General features: G+C 46.9%; 1 protein-coding gene and 1 long non-coding RNA gene across 5 annotated transcripts in view; one reads left to right on the forward strand and one right to left on the reverse strand.

Moving 5' to 3' along the window:
• The window catches only part of ZSWIM6 (zinc finger SWIM-type containing 6), a 182,151-nt gene extending 174,955 nt beyond the window's left edge, over positions 1 to 7,196 (reverse strand). The window contains exon 1 of the mRNA XM_075932863.1: positions 6,553 to 7,196. Within this exon, the coding sequence (XP_075788978.1) occupies positions 6,553 to 7,063 (511 nt within the window). The 5' untranslated portion in view covers positions 7,064 to 7,196. The remainder of the gene's footprint in view (positions 1 to 6,552) is intronic.
• Positions 7,197 to 7,275: 79 nt separating this feature from the next.
• LOC102453032 (uncharacterized) overlaps positions 7,276 to 18,388 on the forward strand; it is a 91,530-nt gene continuing 80,417 nt past the window's right edge. For all 4 annotated transcript variants that reach the window (XR_012905029.1, XR_012905028.1, XR_012905030.1 and 1 more), the window contains exons 1-2: positions 7,276 to 7,580; positions 10,006 to 10,107. This is a non-coding gene — a long non-coding RNA (uncharacterized LOC102453032). The remainder of the gene's footprint in view (positions 7,581 to 10,005; positions 10,108 to 18,388) is intronic.

Below are 18,388 nucleotides of genomic sequence, written 5' to 3' on the forward strand. Positions count from 1 at the left end.
TGTGTAAAGACACACATACTACCATCAATATCTGCATTAAACAGTAAGCTTTATTTCTGGGCAAAGTTATTGTCACTTCAAAAATGACTTGAAAAATAACTGGATGTACACTCAAAAATAACTGACCTATCACATTTAAAAAAAAAATCTAATTTTCCATTTTTAATAATCCTCTGTTGCAAAGCTGTACACACCAATGCTTTCACAAGAAATAATTCAAAATTAATAAAACACATTAAAAAAATGTTTGCACTCACAAAGAGAGAAAATAATTCCTTTGCTCCCTAATCAATAACTTACACTACAAGCCTAACAAGGAAATTTGAATACATTTAGATTTTTTCCTCCCTTTGAGACAACAAATATTCAACAGCATTTTCCCTTATTCACTTATCTGTAAATTTCGATCATCTATGGAAATATTTTTCACTAATTTGTATGTGTACAGTGAAACTGATGTTTAGTGGCATTTACTAATAAAAATGTTATCTTCCAAATTTAACTATACTCTTTGCTCTAAACAGAATCCCTCCCGCCACCCCCACCCCCGTCAGACACCCAGGTACTTTGGTACCACAGTATAGATAATTTCCTTTAATCATTCATTCCTAACTAGAACCTCATCATCAGGCTGATTTCTAGAGAAACCCTGGCTTATATCTTTTGGCAGGTCAGCAGAGAAACATTACTCACTTAAAGAAGATAGCAGGAAGCGTAAGAGAGTCTTCTCTTTCCCTTTTTTCCCCCTGGACATTGACGGACACAGAGTTACTACATATACGAGGACAATGCAGGAACTTTAACTAAAAGTCTCAACTCTTTTTTTATTGCTTCGGGGGTAGCCGAGTTAGTCTGTACAGGATAAACTTAAACAAATGGTCTGGTAGTACTTTATAGACAAACAAAACGTATAGATGGTATCATGAGCTTTCTTGGGCACAGCCCGCTTCTGCAGATGACCAGAGTTTATGGCCTCATTTTTTGAGGAAGAGCGGCTTTTCAAAAAAAGGGGGGAGTTCATCAAAAAAGCAGCATCCTAACTACTTTCACTTTCGAAAGCTCCACTTTCAAAAGTAAGATTGGAAGAATTTGCAAAAGTAAGTTCCCGCAGAATCTGCATACCCTCCTCTGACATTTTAGAGTAGTTTAGATGAGCCCAAAGTTTGTTTGGCACTTCATTAAAAAAAAATGAATCAAAAAGTTGTTCAACACAACATAGCTGAAATTCAAACAATCAATGTTTGAAACAAGGGCAATGACATTTATCTAACAGGCTCTATAATTTAAATTGGCTCTATATACAAGGGGAACTAACATTTGATAATGGTTTTCACAATCTAGCAGACAAAAGGTATGACAAGATCCAACAGACAAGTTGAAGCCACACAATTTCAGACTGGAAATAAAATATGCAACTTTTAAACACAGTAATTAGTCCTTACCACTGATTGTTGTGAATTCTCCATGACAGGTATTTTTAAAATCTAGATTAGATTACAAAATTGTGCTCTAGTTCAAACAGGAGTTAATGCAGAGGTACTACAGCCAATATTTATGCAGCAGGCTGAACTAGATGATCACATCAGTCCCTTCTGGCCTTAAAACTCATAGATTCTAAGTTGGGTTTTAGAAAAGTTGTCCAAAAGCAGAAAATTAGAAAAGATTCTGATCCATTAGATTAATAAAATCATTTGAAAGTTGTTGATTATAAAAATATTTAATTACATCAGAATTCTACAGAAAGAAGTTACTTAAATAGTCTCATGAAACATTCCATTCCAGGTGAAAAAACCTGACCTCTTTTTTTAGAGTAGTTACTACACATAGGCTCAAGTTTGTAGTTTTTTATTAAGCTTTAGCAATAAAATAATGAAGCATAAAAAACACATCCAAGTCAGAAGAAAAGAATGTCTTCTCCGTAAAAGAAAAACAAAAAAGTAGACCATCTGAAGTTTATTTCAGAACCAAACTAAGGAAATATATAGAGAGACTGACAGATTATTTTACACTAAAGAAAATCAAAGTAAAAGTTTATCTGGAAATAATTACTTTCCTCCAGCTGCATCTCACTGTATTTCTCTCTAAAACCCAAGATTCTGCAATGAAGAGACATTGTTTGAAGTAAACCTTTTTAAAAGAAAAATAAGCTGAGTTGCAGGCTTATCACATTTCTAACATTTGTTTAATGTTGATATTGTAAGTCCTTTACATTTTTTCTTCTCCAGGAAGTGCTTCCTTTGGCTCATCCCCCTGCCATTCTTATCTAAAGGCATTACTCCTGTGATTATGTTGTTGCTCAGCATTTCTGTAGAAATTATTGTAAGGTCTTAAACAGAGGCCAGAGAGAGCAAGCAAGGGTCTATATAAAGCAGACATAAGACTGACCATAGATGAAAACAGATTAAGAAATCAAATTTACACTTCACCATCTATATTTTCCTCTCGCTTTTGGCATGTCTTTCAGGTTGGCCAAGTGAAAACTTATTTTCTAGGCAGTCAGTCAATCTGCCTTCCAGATTTTGATATACAATGAAAATGTTGTAATGTTTGGATTGCAAACACTGCTCAGCAATATTTAATGATTTAAATTGTTTACAGTGAAAATGTTTCATTTCTCTTATGTTTTGTTATTAAACCACCTCCGCCTCAAGCTCTTATCCATATTCTCTCAGATCCTCACTCTCACGCTTGACCCAAGTATGATTTTAACTGACAGCTTCTCTTTTAAGAAAATCCATTTGAAATAAATTATACTTATAAATTAAAATTACATTGGACTAAATTAAGCTATCTTTTAAAGATAGTAATAGATACTCAAGATTTCTGCTCCAATTATTAAAGAGCCCTTACACAACTGACAAAATATGTAGTTGTTTGAAGTAGTTCTTTAAAAAACAGATATGAGATAAGGTGTTGCAAAAATAGAGGTTCTTCCTAAAAAAAGGCACCTAATGATAAGTATTTAAAAAAGAAATTGGTAGGATAGACTGAATGCTTCTAATATACGCATCTGTTGATTGAAAACAAGTTGCCATAGTAATAAATTTTCTTCAACTTAATGTTCCTAAAGTTTGACTAAAAATGAAATGTTCAGAAACAAGTATTTTCCATTTAACTAGCACTGAAGTAAAATTTACATCGCTCGCTTAGCAAATCTCTCATTCATTTGTATTAATCTAATTGTTTTACTTGCAACACTAATATATGATATGCAATAAAAATATGGCTCATCCAATAATAATGCTCTTGGAAAGCATAGTTGAAAAAATGTACAAAGTTTCTGTTACTCATACTGCACACAGCATATTCACATTTATACAAGCTCAGTATTGTGATACATATTTTGCTACATTACATGAAGCCAACCCCATTCTACCAGTCATTACAACTCATTGCAGTGGAATTGCTTGTGCTCCTACACCTCTGTGCTCTGGAAGGAACATTTCAAATACAAAATCCTTACCAACCCCAATGACACAATGTTCCCAAATTACACAAGTACTTTGGAGATACTCTGTCATCTAAGAGTTATACTACTACACCCTTCAAAACAAGAACTCCACCCGTTAGTACAATTTACATTGTGTTTCAAAGTACACGTTTTGATATTGCTATTTTTGAATAGCTTCCTCAAAAGAGCTGTATTTTCAACAGTTTATATAGCATTTGTTTGAAATGTGTTTAAGTGTTCCAAGAGCAGCAGTCAAAAGTTAAATTGTATTTATGTGTATTTTCTTTCTTCACATTGACCCTTGCCAACATTGCTCATTGCCCCTCCCCTTTTGAGGCTATACAAAAAGTTACTCCCCCCCGCCCTTTCACAACTACTCATTGAGGCCTCTTCCAATTCTGAAAGCAAGGAAAGCAAAGCCCATGCTGGGTGTCTGTCTCCGAGAGAAGATTGCATCTTTTATTTATCGCCCCTTGGCTTTATTTTCACAGTGAATTCCTGGCTTAAATGTAATCAGCCAAGAAACCCTCCCTACATGCACTCCTGTCATTCCTCATTGCATGCAAGCAGAATCAAGCACAGTCAAGGGGGGGGGGGGGGGCGATTATCAGCACTGCCAACGAAACAAAAATAAGACAATATAAAAATACTAGGTTCAGGTTCTGCAGCCAGTGAGGACCCACAGATGTGCTCCTCAGTCCTCTGGAAAAAGACAGACACCCAGGAATAAGATGAAACATAATTAGGGATTTTTTTTTGAAATGTCTCAATGCTGAACCTCCCTTTAGGCAGAAGGGAAGGGCACTGAGCCTAGAGAAAAAGCAACAGAGTGTGCCTTGGGAAAATACATAACCACGCAGACATCAGATTTGTAGAGTATATATGAATTCAAATTAACTGCAGACAGGATTAAAACTACTGACTTCTCTCCAGGGTGGCAGTGAGGCAAAATTACATGAGAACCAAAAGTATGGAACAGATCTTAAGTTCTAGTGAACCTCTGGGCTCAGAAACTGTACACCCCTTAAATCTTTAGAAACAAGACATAAAGAAAGGGGGAAACATCCATTTTTGTTTTAAATTATTTGGAAGAAGCAGGAGAGAAGAGGGAATGTGAACTGCCCTGTTAGTTTCAGTCCATTTAAAAATGTCATCACGTCCATCCTCAAAAACTGATAGCTTGACAGGGAAGAGAAAAAAGCTCAGGCTTAAACTGCATATTGGGGAAGATTATGCAAGTCTGTCTGAGGGAAAATGGAATTGTGTGGCTTTAAGTCATCAGTCCCTTCTTCCCCTTTGTCAAATCTTCACTGTTTTTCAGGCAGTGAAAAGAAATAAAGAGCCTCTTTTGTTTGGCTTCCCCTTTTCGGGGGCTGGCAGAAAACTGAAAAGGACACAAATAAACATGAAAATGAGAACAAAGTGCCAGGTCTTCTTCCTCCACCACCACAGGGAATTGCCTCACGGCGATTCGAGATGCGCAAATCACAAATAGAGGCAGCTAAACACAACAAAACGAGAGCTCCAGCTTCAGCAGAAGAGAACCTCACCCTGCTCGGAAGTTTTATTAGGGAAATTGTAACCCATCTGCTCGTTCTTTCCCACGGCAGCGGCAGGGCCCGGATTACTAGGTTTGTAAAACCTCCCCCACCATCACAAATCAGGGGCTGGTTTATCCTCTTCCCATCACAACAAGCCAGGCAGCACAGGAGGACGGGAAGCCTGCAGCCTTCCCTTGTTGTGCCCAAGACCCGCAGGAAAATATGAGCCGGGCATGGAGCTCCTCCAGCACTCTTATTGATGGAACTAGCCCCTCCCCCCCAACGCAGAGCTGCTCTTCCTCCTCCCTTCATCCCTTCGGAGGAGACCCACCCCCCGAGCCTTTTAAACTAACTCGGAAGGGAGGAGTTAAATCGAGAGAGCGCTATCTCCCGGAGAGGGTGAAGAGCAGCAGCAGGCGGCAGCAGCGGGGGTGTGGGGAGTATTGTTCCAGGAGAGGCAAGAACAGCACTTCCCCTTTCGCTGTTGTCATGAAGCGAGGAACACAGCTACATCCCAAAGCAACTGGCAGCACCCCATGTACCGCCGCCTCCATACACAGCAACTCCCCCTCGTCCCTGCCATCGCTCAGCTCCCCCCTTCCGTCCTGGCAGCCAGAGTTGGATCCGCTCTATGGCAGCTTTCCTAGCCACGGTACGCCCCCCTCCCCCCGCAAAACCAACCGGGGGTGATTCAAAGGCAGCCCCAGGCTTAGGCTGCACTGTCTGCAGCAGCTCCCAACCCGGCCGCGCATCGCTGCCGCTGCTCCCCTGCAAGAGCCTTTGTTCAGACACGGCCCCGAACCTCTCCGCGCAACTCGGCTCCTGGGGTGTGTAGGTAACAGATCCCTGCCCCTCCCTCGCCCCACCGGGGCTGCTTCTGCTGATTCACTTCCTCGCCCTCCCGGGTTTGCGGGGCAGAGGCGGCGGCGGCGACTTTGGCATCTCTATTGTGGCCCAGGCTATGAGGATGACCCGGATTACGCGGCGGGGGGGAGGGGGTGCGAGGAGGGAGGGGACAGAGCGAGGTGGGATTGCATGGCCGGGATTACGGGCGGAGGGGGAGCGCAAGGGGGAGTGGGACCAGAGTTAAAGGGACGGGACGGGGGAGGAGAGGAAATAGGCGCTATGCGGAGTGCAGCGAGGGCAGCTGTGAAGGGCAGTTGCTAGGCGGGCAGAAGCCGCCTGTAACCTGGCCTTGGATGCCGAGGAGAGGCGTGAAGGAGCCATGCAATCTGGCTGCGGGGGAGGGGACGGAGAGAGGAAATTACAAGGCCTGGATCCCGGGGTGGCAGCGAGAGGGGTGCAGGGGGCACAGAGCGCTGCAGGGACCGTGCTATCGGGGCTGGGCGGTTTGGGGGGGGGGGGGCAGCCGCCGCGTTTAGGTGAGCGGAGGTGAAGGAAGCGCTGGCCGGGGTCAGGGCGCTGGGCCAGGGAGGGGCGGCGCTGTGGCCGGGGCCGGGATTACAGGTGGGTGACAGGCCCGCAGGACCCCGCTGTCCGGATCCCAGCGGGGCTGGGCCGGAGACGGGCCGCGGCCCGGCTCCCCGGTGAGTGACTCACCGACTTGCAGGACGTTATCGACGCAGCCGCCGTCGAGCAGAGCGATGCCCCTGCGGAAGGGCAGGCGGTTCTCGTCGGCGGCGGCGTCCGCGGCCCCGCCGGGCGCGGTGCTGGCAGCGGCCCCCCCGGGGGCGGCGGGGTCCTCGGCGCCGGTGTTGAAGGAGGAGTACATGCAGATCTCCCGCTCGCTGCGGGGGAAGGACCAGTACACGATCCTGCGCTGCACCGGCTCCGGGATCCGCTCGAACCGCTCCTCCACCCGCTGGAAGGGCCACTTCTCCGCCACCTTGCGCGCTGCGATGTCCAGCAGCGACTCGGGGCTCTGAGTCTTGCCGAGCGGCAGCAGCCCCAGGGCGGCAGCCGCGGCGGCCGCGGAGGAAGATCCGGCACAGAGCGCCCCGCCGCCGGGGCCGCCGCCGCCCGCCCGCTGGCCCGGCCTGCACCCCGAGCCGTAGCCAGGTCTGCAGCAGAGGCGCTTAGCGGGGGGAGGGAGCTGACCGCGCTCCGCCATGATCGCGCCGCTTCTAAGCAGACAGCGGAAGTGGCTGTACCCTATAAACGGCACCAGGAAGAGAGCGACCGACAGCCGGAATGGCGGCCACGCCCAGCGCTGCCATCTATGGGCAAAGGGGCGGTGCCTGCTGCCTCGCCCACGGCAGGGGCGGAGTTATGCAAATCAGTGCCTACAAACATAAATAGAACGGGCCCGGCGGCAGCTGCCGTGCGTGAGACTCAGCAGCACGAGGGGTGGGGCCCGTGGTCGGTCGGGGGCTAGTTTGCGAAGGAGGGCGTGGCGCTCTCTGGCGACGTAACACACTCGCAAGTCTGGGCGCGCCTTTCGCGTGGTGGGAAAAGGGGGTGGGGCAGGCGCCACCGCCTTCTATGACACCATCTAGGGAATGGAATGTGGAGGCGGGGCCGCCGCGGCCTCAACCCGGTGACCGCCGCTGGGAAAGCCTGGGGGAGCGGGAAGGAAGAAAGAGCAGCAGCAGCAGCAGCGTCACTGAGCGCGGCAGCAAAGAAATACGGTAATGGAAGCGGCGCTGCAGCCCGGCTCCTGTTCGCCCCCAGTATGGGGCGGTCAGCCCCGCTCAGGGCAGCCGAGCCGATGGCTGCTAAGGGCTGGGTCCCGCCTGCGCTGGACGCCACGTGCTGGCTGGGCGGCGGAGGCGCTGCGGCAGCCGGTGCGGGAGGGAGGCGATGAGCTAGTACCTGGAGCGGCCCCGCGCTGGGTACGTCTGGCGCGGGTTGGCTGCGGGGAGCAACGTGGCTCTGTCCCGCAGCCAAGAGCGCGTCGGAGCCCAGCCGGCGACCCGCGTCTGGGCTGTGCTGCGCGTGGGGGGGGGGGGGTCCGCCGAGTGGCCCCTGAACCGCTGGTTCCTCAGCGCGCTGGCTGGGGCTGTGGAGGGGCCAGTTAGCCCCAAAGCCTGGCTGTGGTAGGCGCGGGCTGCTCCCTTCGCCCGGGGCAGAGCAATCCCGCGTGTAGGCGGCTGGGTTGGCGGCGCTCCTGCGACGCGCAGCAAATCCCAGCCTGGGGCAGAGTCCTGCGCTTAATTACCTTGCTGGCGGCAGCGCTGAGCTTTGACCCAGATCGCAGCTCGCGTTCTCACTGAGGTGGTGGTGGTGACACTTAGCACGGCGTGTGAGCTACTTGTCTCCCCTCCCCCTTCCTAGCCTGCGCTGGGATGCAGGGTCGCTTTACTGCTATCTCTGAGCGTTGGAAACTTCCGACGCCACCTTGTACTATGGCTGAGCTACGCACACGAGGACACTAACTGGAAAACAAGGAGAGTGCTGGCCTGGTTGGTAAAACAAGGTTTTAGGCCTGTTGTAAAGGTTTCCAGCTATTAGGAAAATTGTGGTAACATGCTGCTTGTGGGTCCATCCTTCAGCGCTCTTCAGTCTTGAGTGCCAAAGCACAGACACAGCGCGCACAGAAGAAGGGGAGGGGAAAATATAAAGCAGAGAAAATAACCTTCTTTTAAAAAAAGGCTTGTATTGTGCCTTGTAAGATCTTATTTGACCTTCCTCCCATAGCTTAGGGGGCGAGGACATAAGGCTACTCTATCTGCATAATTATTTGTGCCTGCTGTCGCTAATTAGAATGGCTATTAATGAACAAATGAAGCATGGAAGAGACTTGAATGAAAAAGCAGGTTTTTTCCAAAGCAAAATTATTACCTAAATAATGTTCTCCTTAGCCACTCCTTAAAACCACTGCTAAGAAGAGGAAAACAATATTACAAATGCAAACAAGTGTCCTACTACATATCAATCACTCCTTTAAAAAAAAAAACTGTTCCACAAGATGCATTACAGAAATTCTCACTTGTAGGTTAGATTTGGGGGAGGGAAGAGGAGATTAGGTTTAGCTAAGTAGTATGAGGAATTCTTTAAAGCATTCTAGGCAGGATGAGTGATTTTAGGGGTGAGGAGAGGATAGATAGCTTAATTTCAAATCAGCTAAAGGTGTAGCAAAAATGGTTTCCTGGGAAAAGCAGATCATATTTTGTAGAATCAGAGACTTGACAACAGCCTTAAATAATCTCATTTTGGAAAAAGCACTCTGGTTTCTTCCTGATGACTGCTATGGAAACCTATATTGTTCCATGACCCTTTTAACCTAAAAGGTTAATATAGCAACCATTTTTCTGTCAAAATCCTGGATGCACACTGCTGCTGAGTAGGATTAGGTTAAAGCTGTAAACCTTCACATTGCCCAATTGGAATCAAGCTCTGGCACCCCAATGCAATAAGCTTGATGTGACTATCCACAGTGAGTGAATTGGATGCAGTTAAAATATTATATTTACCCTGGTATTGAAAAGAATCTGTAAATATTGGTACTAACCATCTGCTGTGGTTAATTTTTAGCAAATGGTTTAATGTGTAATGTTGCAATTCCAGTAGCATACAAAATGAAATATCTATCATTATTAGTGAAAATAAGTAGTTCAAAAGTGTATCCTCAAGTCAAATTTAACAACCCTTCTGGAACAAATATGTGCGAAAAAGCTGGCTCAAAATTTGTTATTCACAAACAATATCAGAAATATATTCACTTTTGTCTGTCCTCACCTCGGTTAACTTCAGTGGAGATGCACAAGTGTAAATAAGGGCCGAACTGTATCAAGTGTACTGTAAAATCAAAATATTGATGTGTAAACACTGGAGCTAATCAACAATTGGCATTTGTCATGGAAAATGCATACATTTCCTCTTTCATCCAAATCAGGATAAAGGGACAAAATAGTGAAATTGTTCACAGAATAAAATGTAGAAGTTTAACTTTGAAATTGTAAATAAGAAATCTTCAATAAAAACAGAACACTTGGATACTCCTCTTGAAACATTTCAGTTTGGCTCAGCTCATCATTGAAAAGGAGTTCTCTGAGCTGCTGTGGGTTACCTTCGTGGGATTGTAGGTCAAGTGCTTCATGTCTCCTTTTCTAGGAACAAGGCAGCCCAATCATACTACCACTCCCATGAGTCACTGAAGCAGTTCAACCTTAGGGGCACTGAATCCTGCACAGAGAAGAGAAAGGGATGCATAAGGTACAGTAACTGATCAGGCAAACACAAATTAAGATTGAATTTGCAGTTAAACATGCTTAGTTCCACAAACCAAAATATAGTTGTTTGGGGTGATATTTTGATATACATTTTTTCAATTGCTTTGAAATAGCATTTAATTTTTAAAACAAATCTATTTAGAGACTGGTTGGAGCCAAATCAAAAGTAAAATGGCAAAAATAATATTATTGACACTGTGATTTAAGATTTCTTTAAGAAAATAACTTCAGACTAAAATTAAGCAGAGCCTATGGATTGGATCAGGCCTGCATAATGTATTTATATGTCTGCATGTCATGCTTCAATTCTAAAGATTTTTTTAAGTTTCAAGCCCTTCTTATTATGACCTGAGTGTCCAGTGATAGAATGCGTTCCTCCTGAGTGTGCAGACAGCATGAATCAACCACTTTAAGGTGTGAACTCCATGCTTCCCATTAATCCTCTTTGTATATTAATGTTAAAGCCTAACACCACATTAGGCAAAGGAACCTTAGATGACCCTGTTTCCTTAGAACTTTAGTGGGATTTGGTAACCTAAACACTATAGGCTGAGATTTTTAAAGGAGCCTAGATATTAATTATTTTTCAGTGAAATGACAATGAAGCCCATGGGAGGAGAATTGGGATTTGCTATAAAGTGGGATATGCACAGAAAGACTATGGGGGGGGGGGCGGGGGGGGGAAGGGAGAGAGATAAGTGGACCTAAATGGAAGCAGTTTTCATTGTGATACTGAATGTAACAACTGAAATCTTAGTTATTCCATAGGGGTGGTAATAAACTACCCTCATCTTTGTGCAGACTTTCCTTTGACATCAGTGGGCATTCAGCTGTGTTTTGTGGGAAAGCGTCATCTTAAATATGTATTACTTGTGCCCAATAAAAATTGAAACTTGGCCTTGTCAACAGAACGAGTTTGATACTGGTCTAAAACAGGTGATTTTTGCTGCCTTTGGGGAAGGATCAGTTTTCCCTTGTCATGATATGACTATCTTAAGCACTGCACTTTCTGCTAGGGAAAAGCTGCTCCCAATAGGGAACCCATTCCCAAGGCTGGAGGAATTAACCATTACCTGGCAGCGGCTGATCCCACTGCTGCTGGGTCAGAGTAATAAACTCCACACTTGCAGGACTGGTTGCTACCTGATAGTTATTCGTTTGTCCAGTCTGTTTCCCTCTCGAGTCAAGCATACTAGACTCTTAGTAATTAATCTATTCATGAAGGTTTGCCTTCTAAATCAGGGGCATCATTTTATAAGATGACAGCTTTTGAGGTTTTCATACTTATAACACACGTAATCAGGCTTAGAACAAAATCTTAATTCAAATAAAGATCAAAAGTTGTCTAAATCTACAGTTTAGTCTGAGTAAGCAGAACCTAAACCAGTGGGGAATTTGCCTAATAATCAGCAGCATGATATGTCTCTATTTTGTTAGCCACAGTGCTATCTCCAGCAAATCTTCAAATCAGAAGAAATAAACTTAAATTATTGAGAGCATCAGGAAATACATCTGGGAAACATGGATTGCTTTTTAATGTACCTGTAGAGGAAAATCTTTAGGAAACTCTTATGGGAGACAGCACAAGCATTTTGCCAAATAATTTTTAAAAGCTTTGACACTTTCAATAGAGAAGCTGAAAAATAATCAGCTTGTGTATCTTGAGATACAGTATAAAATTCTGAAGAGAATTTCTACCTGGTTGTGAGACACTAGTTTAATGGACTAGCAAAAACACTAAATTAAGGTATTACAATGCTAGTGAGAAACATAATTAGCTATTTGATACAGTAATATACTGCAAATTTTTAAAACGGATTAAGTAATCTGATGATTGAGTCCAATACCTAATTTTCATTAGCTTCCACTTAAGTAAACAAGATACCCTGACTTTGGTAGTGGTTCCCATATTACCTGTAGTAGCTATCTGGGGCAACATACCTCTCCTAGACCCAGGGGACAGGAGATTGTTCAAACATCTTCTACTATGAAGATTCAAAACCCTGCAGAGTGCGATAGGTGCCATCAATATAGTATGAAGTTATTATGAACTAAAATTAGAAAATATACCTAAGCTTATTTAAGAAATCCTACAAATGGAGAGAGACTGTATCAATCTGCTAATTTTTATTATAAGTTACATATGTTGCTACCTTAGAATTGCATTCCTTTTTCTTACTGTGTGGGGAGAGAAGGGCTGCAGAGCAGATGCCACACCTCCTGGAAGGATATAGTAGCAGCTGTGTACCTGCTGCCTCAGGCACAATGTCAGGAACAATTCCACCCTCAGGAGTGGTGAATCTATGTACCATTCTCATTGCAGCCCATGGCTTTACCACTACACTTTTTTCTCTGAGCATGCAGTACTTCATTTAAATCATTTTATCCTTGCTAGAAGTAACTATTGTCTTTGGGTGAAAAGAGTAGGGTTGTATTATGTTTGCAGAACCTTAACTGGTCACTTGAGAGTTTGAGGTTTGGTTTTTCATCTAAAATACTTCTGAGGCTATGTTGGGAGACCTTAACTGAGCATTTCTGGGGCATTTTTGTTTGAGTTCAGATTTTAGAAGGCCCGTATTCCAAAAAAGATATAGGGAGCAGAACGTGTTGTAGGTCCACCTTAACTAACATTTTTGAAAGTTTTTATTGAGCTAAAAGCTACATCTTCATAGCAACTCATTAAAAAAACCTTTTAAGGAATGGTCCTGTAGCACCTTGGAGACTAACTAATATATACAATATCATGTGTCTTGTTTGTGGGTACAACCCACTGCTTCAGATGAGTGAAGCAAAAGGGACAAACCCCAAATTTTAAGCAGAAAAAGTGAGGGGGTTACCCTGTCAATATAGTGCTTGTGATAACTGAGGCTAATTGAGTGGGCTGTAAGTGTTCCAAACTTAGCTTTTGATGTAATTTGGGTGCATGGGTGGCAGGTTTGTATAATTTTTGGTGGTGCCCCATTAGCCATGCCTCCTGCCCCATTAGCCACGCCCCCCCATTAGGCATGCCTCTGGAGGTAACACACTCAGGGCAAGATGGACATATGAACAGAAGTAAAAGGTGTCATGTCACCCCTCTCAAAAGACTTTTCCCACCATCCTACCAACAGGGATTAGTTTGGCCTCCACCAAGCCCCCCTCATGCAACTATCCTGCAATTGCATTAACCCAATGTGTGACACATTAACTTGGGGGCAGAGAGCTGGGCGAAGTGTTCCTCTAAGGCTATGTCTACACTCGTGGCTTCTTGCGCAAGTACAGCTTTTCTTGTGCAAGAACCCACAAAGCATCCACACTGCCCGCCTGCTCTGGTGCAAGGAAATTTACAGTATGGCATAAGAGAGGGTGCCTTGCGACAGAGCTGTGCCCTTTTCTAACAGGTGTTAGCTCTCTGGTGCAAGAGGGCAGTGTGGATGCTCGCGGGGGGGATTTCTTGCACAAGAAACCCCTATGGCTAAAATAGCCATTGCAGCTTTCTTGGGCAAGAGAGCATCCACACTGCCATGGATGCTCTTGTACAAAAGCACAGCTCGCACATGGCAGTGTGGACGTGTTCTTGCACAAGAACCCTTGTGCAAGATATTCTTGCGCAAGAAACTGCCAGTGTAGACATAGCCTAAGTGTTTCCTCCCGTGAGCAGAATGAATTTTGTGTTGTGCACCAGTACTGTGTTGTGGCTTGTTTGGATGTGCCACTGTGGCACCCAAGATATTAATAAATATCTTATAAACCTCTACCTTTTCCCTCTGCTGCCATGTATCCCCTTGCTCCATCAGCTCCCCTGGTGCCTGTTGCCCCCCAACTCCTCATCCTCCTGTGCTGTCCTGACTCCTGCCCTTCTCACTGCCCTCAGCCCTCCTACAACCTGCCCCCTCACCAACCTTTCTCTCCCCCTCATGCCCACTCCTCCAGTAGCCCCGCTTTGTTCATGTGAGCTACCCCTCCTCATCCCTTCTTCTAACACCTCCCTCTACAGACCTTCCCTGCCTCTCTCTGGTGGTGGTCCTTCCCCTGCAGGTGTCTGCCCTTCTGCTTCACCCCCAGAATCCCCTGGCACCTGCACCTTCCCTTAGCCCTGCACCCTCCTGGTGCCTCCCCCTTCCCTCACTGCCCCTGCCCCCTTTTTCCCTGATGCCCACCCCCTCACCACTCTCTGCCCCCATTGTCCTCATGCCCCTCTGTGCCCTCACACATGACTTGCTCTATCTCCACCTTTCTCATGCCCACCCCTTCTTTCAAGCTTTCTCCCAGCACCTCCCCCTCCCAGCCCCCAATGCCCTTCCCCTCTTCTCTCCTCTCCCAGCATCACCCTGTCCCCCCTCCCGCTGAGACCTCCCCTCCTGCCCTTTCCCTCATTGTCTGCACTTGGCCCTGGCATTTGTCTCTTTTCCACCCCTGTCCCTTGGTGCCTTCCCCTTTCTTCCCTCTATTTTTCCCCCTCCCCTACCTTCTGTCTGATCTGCGATCAGGTCCTGCTGTCTGTCAAGGGGGTATAGGCCACTCTGGCATCCGCTGCCCATTCCTTCTGGGGCTGCGGAGTCTGGGCATTCGCCCCGCGGGGTTTCCTGCCGGGTCCCAGCTGCTGCAGGAAGGTGGATGCTTCCCTGAGCTCACCGCAAAGGCCCTGGGTAGACCCCTTCCCTCTTGCCTGCCATGCCGCTGGCATTTAAAATACTTGGCACGAGCAGGCGCCGCAAGGCTGTGGGGGCAGGGCTGGCCTGCCGCACCTGCTCACTGCAGCATCCGCTCAGGGGCGAGGCCTTCACGTCCCATCACCCTGTCTGGCGCACAGTGTGTGCATGTGCCAGAAGGGTGCGGGGAGACCGGTCTGCCGTGGCAGCTTGCTGTGGTATCCGTGGAGCCCGGGGGGAGGACATGCCAGCAGGTGGGGGCTGCGGCCCGCTCCAGGCAGGGCCGGGGGGAGAGACCCAGCTCCAAATATTGTCTGCACTTGGCTCCCTGGCACCACGAGCCCATATAACTTGCTGCCCATTGTTGGGTGTTGAATATAATGGCCCATCCAGTTCATGTCTTCGTTCAGTGCCTGGGAGAGAGTGTCAAATGTGTATATGAAGGCCAGTTCCACAGTCTTTCCCTGCAGTTGGTTCCTGAAATTACTGTGTGAAAGAATGGCTACTTTTAAATCCATTGTGTGCCTAGGCAGGTTAAAATGTTGTCCCACAGGTTTGTGTGACCATTTTGAATATCTTATTTGTGTCCTTAATTAATCAATCCTTTGTCGAGTTTGGCCAACATATATAGCAGAAAGGCATTGCTTGCATTTAATGGTATAGATCTTGTTAGAGCAGTGGTCTCCAACCTTTTACACCCAAGATCACTTTTTAAATGACAAAACAAGCCAAGATCTCCTGCTGCATTCTTCCCCCAAAACTCCTCCCCTTCCTTGAAGTCCCACCCCACCCTCTCTCTTCTCCTCCTCTCCATCATGTGCTATCCCCAACCCCTATACAGCTGCTTTTTTCCAGTTCTTCTGTAGGAAGAGGTTTTTCCAATATTTGGCCTGTCTAGACTGATCCAAATGTCAAACTCCTTCTTTCGGAAGCCCCCTTATTCCTCATGGAATGAGGAATACAGGGGTTACCAAAAGAGCATGTTTGCTCTTCCACTTAAAAAAAATGGAAGAACAAATGTGTCCCTGGATTCAGAAGAGGTTTTTTTCTGGGATATCTCTAGAATCCTGAAAAACTCCTGCAGTCTAATTGTACCCTCGCTGGGATGAGACCAGATGTGTAGGCTCGAGGGGGGGGGGGGGGGGGGGAAGAGAAATGAAGGATTTGGATGTGGGAAGGGGTGAGAAGTGCAAGTTCTGGGAGGAAATCGGAGTGCAGGAAAAGGTGGAGATGGGGATTCTGGCTCAGGGAGGGGGCTTCAGGCCGGGCAGTGTTGGGGTCAGATGTAGGGTTAAGGTACTAAGCAAGCCACAGGCTTGTGGATGTGATGGTGCAGTAATTAGGGTTGGGGTATGTGAGGGGCTCAGGGCAAGGGGTTTCAGTGTATGATAGACTCAGATCTAGGGTCTGGAGGAAGGGGGGGGGTGCAGGAGTGTTACGATGCTGTGGCCATATGGGGGCTTGGCCCCAATTGGGGGTTTGTTGGCCAGGCTTCATTATTAAATAAAATTCTGTGTCAAACACAAAGTTTCTGCATTGTCTTTATTTTTGAGATGGGGGTGGGGGAGGGGAGGAAGGGAACCTGTTCTCAGCCAGGGGTCATGGACCCACACAAGTCAGTTGAGGCCACACAAGTGAGATGCAAAAAAACCCCTTAAACCCCCCAAACTTCACTAATGAGGCCCCAAATGTGCTGGTGGGAGCAGGGGACATGGTACTGGGGAAACGGTGCTTGTGGGTTCTGTGGCAGGGGACAGGGTGCCAGTGGGGATAGGGTTCTATGGCTGGGGACATGGGAGAGGGGACAGGGTGCCAGTGGGAGAAAGGGGAAGCAGGGGACAGGGTTCTGCAGCAGGGGACAGTCCCCTGCACCCACCTCCTACGGCCCCCCTGCCGAGCAGGGAAGCCCCCCTCACGTGCCCCCTCCGGGCCCAACTTCCCCCTCCCACAGAGCAGGGAAGCCCCCACATGTGCCCCCTCCAGGGATGACTGTCTCTCTTCCCCCCTTCCCTTGCCACAGAGGAAGGCAGCCTGATCGCATGCTGCCTCTGAGGTCGGCATGAGATCATCAGTGCTTTTGCGACAATTCAAGCGGCCAGTGTAGACAGCTGGCAAGTTTTTCTGCAAAAGCAGATGATTTTGTGGAAAAACTTGCCAGTCTAGACACAGCCCATAAGCCTCTGCTCATTAGGTAGTTGAGTCACTACTCGATGGGTTCTTCCTCCCCGTGCATGCCCCCCCTTGCTGCCTCCATCAGAGACAGCAACCTGGGGTGCAGGAGCCAGTGCTGGAGGAGCTAGCTTAAAAGCCCATTCCCTCCAACACTAGCTTGGTGTGGGGGTAGGGGAGGCAGAGGCATAGCAGAGGACCAGGCCGGAGCCAGAGCTCACCTGTCCTGGCTTGTGCCCAGTCCTTCATTGCACCTCTGCCTTTTAAATGTAATAAGAGCCACCTGGTTCTTACTACATGTAAAAGGCAAAGCAGCAGCAGGGTTTGCTCCCAGGGTGGGGATCTAACATGCTGTGGCTCTGTAGTTGCCCCTTTGAGTAGCTAATGGAATTTCTTAATTAGCTGATTTACATGTAAATCTCCCTTATTTTCCCCAGTGCAGTGGCAGGAGTTGGAGTCTCTCTGCCCTCTCCTGTCCTGCTGCACCCAACTTCTCCCCAATAGTAATACAATTGTGTTGGGAGGTGAGTGTGTGACTGGGGAGTGTGTCAGTGGGTGGTTGTGTGGCAGACAGCATGCATGTGTGACAGTGCATAGTTGAGAAGCTATGCATATGGATTTGAGGCTTTGCAAAGGAATCTTATGTTCCTTGATTTAAAATCATGTGGCTCCAAAAGAATTAAACTCTAATGCAGCATACACTCTCTCAGCCTATCCCCGTAGGCAAAAACTATGGAGTTGGCTTGGGAAGTTCAGAATCAATCTCAGGATAGAATGACGTTGGGATTATTCAGTCTTCATGCCAAAGTGGGTACTAGTCACTGAATCTGCTTAGCCTCCCCCCAGCTACGAAGCTGTTAATTTGTCCACACTCTTTCCCCAGCTCTTTGGCCATCTGAGAGGCTGGCTGTGTCCTTGCTAGCCCCAGCCCAGGTCTCTCTGCCCTGGAAAAAGGCTCACCTGCCTGCAGTCAGAGCAGGGCTGGCTGGGGACTGTAGCCATTAAACATTGAGAGCACAGCTGAACCAGCTTCAGGCCAAACAGTTGATCCAAGACTTTGTGCCAAAGAGCTGATTGGCCAGATGGAGAGAGTTAATTGGCTGCAGAGGATTAATTGGCTGCAGAGGATGGAAACAACTGATGAGGCTGCCCATGGAGTAGCTGATTGGCTGTCAACAGCTGATCTTCCCTTGGGTGGATCCCTCCTGGGAGCAATTGCAGGAGGGGCACCTGAATACATGCTGCTGTCCCTGCATGCTCTGCTAATCTGCTGGATGGCATGTTAATTTTTGAGTGGCCACATGTGAGCATGGCTTTCAAGGAGCATAGGTTGTACCCAACCCTGTAATATGAGCACTTGTGTGGCCACCTAAGAGAGATTCAAATGCTGCCCTGCTGAGTAACAGAACTCCAGTAGCCAACAGTATGGCTACATCTACATTGTCAAGATTTTGCGCAAATACT

This window comes from Pelodiscus sinensis, chromosome 6 (genome assembly GCF_049634645.1).
Source record: "Pelodiscus sinensis isolate JC-2024 chromosome 6, ASM4963464v1, whole genome shotgun sequence".
NCBI lineage: Eukaryota > Metazoa > Chordata > Testudines > Trionychidae > Pelodiscus > Pelodiscus sinensis.